Below are 3,801 nucleotides of genomic sequence, written 5' to 3' on the forward strand. Positions count from 1 at the left end.
CGCAAAACTATAACTGAAAATGACATATTAACTCTTAATAGGTTTAAACTTGTTCATACTTGATGTACCATAGAACTGAAATGAACTTGTTTAATCCATAAGCAAATGCATGATTACAATGGAAACTACAACGACAAGCAAATCTGTGTTTTGAAAAAGCAAACAACCTACTTGATGTAATGTAAAGCAAATGTGATCAGCAATCTAATATAACTATAAATCAATCAATCTAAATCTTCACCAGCCGTCATCTCCCCAGGTCCTGCCACACTTCTTGGACTTCTCCAGCATTGCATAGCGAAGTCCATCCTGAGTGACGGTGATGCGACTCCATATCTCATACGCGGCGTAAGCATCCTTTGCTGCGTACTGGACATGCTTCATGGACAAGGGCATGCACACCCAACGCTTGTGATCTCCGTTTGTAAGCTTCTGCTTCATGCTCATGTAGTAGTCATCAATGAGCATGCTGGAGACGTCACCAAGTGAGTCCATATGCTTGGTGCTTCCGGGCACCCTCCATTCCTTCTGGATGTCGACAAAGTGCGCGATATGCAGGTCCACGCGGTGCAGCATCTCGATATCCTGATCGATGGAAAAGCCAGCAAAAGTGTACCTTGGGTCAAGGAGGAAGTTGTCGAACACCGTGCACCTCTGTTGGGTGGCGCTCAGTTGGAATAGCAGCACCGGCTGGGTCTTGCCGACGGACAGCTGGATGAGGGCGGCCTTCTGCTTGTGCGCTGCCTCGTAGGTGTACTCCACATCGACTCCGACGATCTTGTTGCGTTGTATCTGGAGGTGCTGCTCGTACTGATCGATGATGGCCTCCACCTTCTGCAAGTTGTTGGTGTGGATTACGTGCAGCTTGGTGGTGCCGTGAGCCTGAACCTGCTTGAGTTCTCTGATGAACCCCATAGCCTGTAGAAGGGTTTTGTGGAAAACAATCAGCGGGCACACAAGCGTTGTCGATTGTATGTGGAGGAGGTTCCATGCCATGCGAGAAGACATCAATTTATGGCGTCGCATGGTGATAACCTATGAGGGTATGATCTCTCTTCATATGTGTTCGTGCACATCGTGGGTTTGCGACGCAACCGCTCGAATTCTGATGCACGATCTCTCTTCAGGTGCGTTCGTGCAGATCGTGGGTTTGCGACGCAACCGCTTGAATTCTGATGGGACTTTTTTGATCCATGCGAATTTATTAATTGTAAACTTTCCATGGCAATTTTTCCGTCAACACCAAAAAAATGTTACTAGCCTTAAGTGGGGAGGGAGCAGAGGGGTCATACGCACGGCTGTGTATGCAATAAATACATGGGTGAGCGTTTGGGTGTAAGGAAATACGAATCACGGTTTAATTGAATAGGCACGTGTGTATACGCAGCAGATCCACGGGTGAACGTACAACAGGCACGACTGGTGCACTAACACGAGGCATGCCTTTAGACAGGAAAAATATGAAATTATTGGATTTAGGAAGGAACGTGCATGACGAAAAACAGAAATACGGAATTATTATTAGGCGGAAGCACGGATGTGCACATGCGCCTCCACGCTTGGGCCACAGTTGTTTCATACATAAAACAAAATTGTACACATGATCTACCTCACAGAGTTGTGCTCCGACCTCGGATGCACCGCCACACCCCTGACAAACGGAATTGCAGATAGATACATATTTGTACATGACTTACAGACCTAAGACAAGATTTTTTACACGGATGGAGTAGTACACAATGCATGTTATGTTTTTTTCATTGTGGGTGAGAATAATCACCTCGATATACAAGTTTTCCAAGCTTCTGAAGCATTGCACCAAGGCAACGACTGTGTCCACATTATAATCCATATTGATAAGCAACGTCTTCACAGATTGTACTGCTGTGGATGAGCAGACTGTCAGAAAACACTTCATGAAAAATAAAACATAATATTAATATAGAGTAAAGATTGGATTACATGGAACTTGCTTTATTCGAATGAATCCAACTGAAAATATCGTGCAAAGTCAGTACCTGAATAACTATACGGTCTCGTGCGATGCTGGATTCATAAAAAATATTAGATATTTTGCCCAAGACATCTAGTCTAGGTGTAGAGATGATATCTATCTGCAAATTACTGTTACGATGACCACAAATCAACCGCTGAAGTGAGCACGCATCCTCTATAACTAGTTTGCCATGAAAAGCACAGATGCCAATGGTTATAAGGTTACGTGACTTTATTCTGATGCAATATCTCTGGGATGTCCAAACAAGCATCAGGCATTCGAGTGCAGGGCAAATGCTACACTCGATTATGCTTTGTAATGAGACTTCAGATATATCAACATCCACAACCGAGAGTCTCCTGACCAGTGGTAGTTTAAGCGAATATACATAATTTTCTGGTAACGTGCAAAGAGAAAAGGTGATGGTGTGGAGAGAAGAGGAAATCTGGGGGTTCAATGCCGGTGGCGATGGGAAAACCGAAGGTGATGAGATTGGTATTATGTCACCTTGTGCCAACACTCGTGGTATCATGTAGTAAAACTCAAGCACCTGGAGATTGTTCGATCTGGGGGATTCGAGCCAGGCGTCGATGGTTGAGGGTCTGCACTGGAGGTAGCTCGCCGGGATGCATAGGCTGTGAACTGCGCTCTCATGGCGGGAGAAGATGACCTCTGGAATGTTCCCATCAAATTCAACAACAGTGCATTCATTAAAAGCAGTTCCAGTGTACGTTAAGCGGTGGAGCTCCTCCGGTGTGGACTTGTAACCGGAAATGATCTCGTAATCTACTTTATCGAAGGCGTTAAAAACTCCAGAGAAAGGGATATCACGACAGTCCAGATTGAGAGGAGCGGTGCGCCAAAGAGGGCGCCACCGGGTTGAGAGGATTTCAGTGCGGATGCCCTCCTTAGTGGAGAGACGGGAGATGATATCACCGAGGATGGAGCGGGGAGGTCACTGATGCGGTCCGGACCAGACTCATCTTCCTGATCCTTGGTTCCACCGAAGCAACCCTCGCCACTACAAGCCGCCGCCACCAAACCGCCAGAGCAGTGCGTCGCTGGTGGCGCGAGCCTCGCCATCTTGGTGCTCGGAGCACCGGGCTGGATATCCATCTCTGCCCCAATTGGTTAGTTCGCGGTGTGGATCGGACAGACGACTAGGTCTTCACTCTTCACAGCGTGCTCTGTGCGATGTGGATCTGGACAAACGGTTAGGTCTTCACTCTTCACTGCGCTCTGTGCGATGTGGATCTGTACAGACGGTTAGGTCTTCACTCTTCACTACACGCAGATCCATGCAGTGTGTTGCCACGCGCGTGCCCCTATGTGTTGCCATGCGCGTGCCCCCGTGTGTTGCCACGCGCGTGACCCTATGTGTTGCCGATTGTTGCGATGTCACACCGTTGCCGTGAGTGCGCTACTTGTTCATCTTTCATCACCAAAACTCAATGGGGGCATTGGGGCACGCCTGTTCAATGGGAAGGGCCACGGGCGTGCCCTTGTTTGTTGCCAATCGTTGCGATGTCACACCGTTTCCGTGAGTGCGCTGGATGTTCGCCTTTCGTCACCAAAACTAAACGGGGGGCATTGGGGCACTTTTGTTCAATGGGGAGGGCCACGCGCGTGCCCCTGTGTGTTGCCGATCGTTGCAATGTCACACCGTTTCCGTGAGTGTGCTGGTTGTTCGAATTTCTTCAGCAAAACTCAACGGGGGCATCGGGGCACGCTTGTTCAATAGGAAGGGCCACATGCGTGCCCCTGTGTGTTGCTGGTCGTTCCGATGTCACAACGTTTCCGTGAGT

At 48.2% G+C, this 3,801-nt stretch overlaps 1 protein-coding gene across 1 annotated transcript; it reads right to left on the reverse strand.

The window, feature by feature from the left end:
* Nucleotides 1-237: 237 nt before the first annotated feature.
* Nucleotides 238-915, reverse strand: LOC123422317. The gene has a single exon (XM_045107679.1). It carries the CDS (start codon nucleotides 913-915, stop codon nucleotides 238-240), a length of 678 nt encoding a protein of 225 aa, XP_044963614.1.
* Between the last annotated feature and the right edge of the window lie 2,886 nt (nucleotides 916-3,801).

Source organism: Hordeum vulgare, chromosome 1H, assembly GCF_904849725.1.
Source record: "Hordeum vulgare subsp. vulgare chromosome 1H, MorexV3_pseudomolecules_assembly, whole genome shotgun sequence".
NCBI classification, from domain to species: Eukaryota; Viridiplantae; Streptophyta; class Magnoliopsida; order Poales; family Poaceae; genus Hordeum; species Hordeum vulgare.

Bases quoted from the DNA above. Each gene is read 5' to 3' on its own strand.
- LOC123422317 (XM_045107679.1), bottom strand. From the start codon at position 915: ATGGGGTTCATCAGAGAACTCAAGCAGGTTCAGGCTCACGGCACCACC.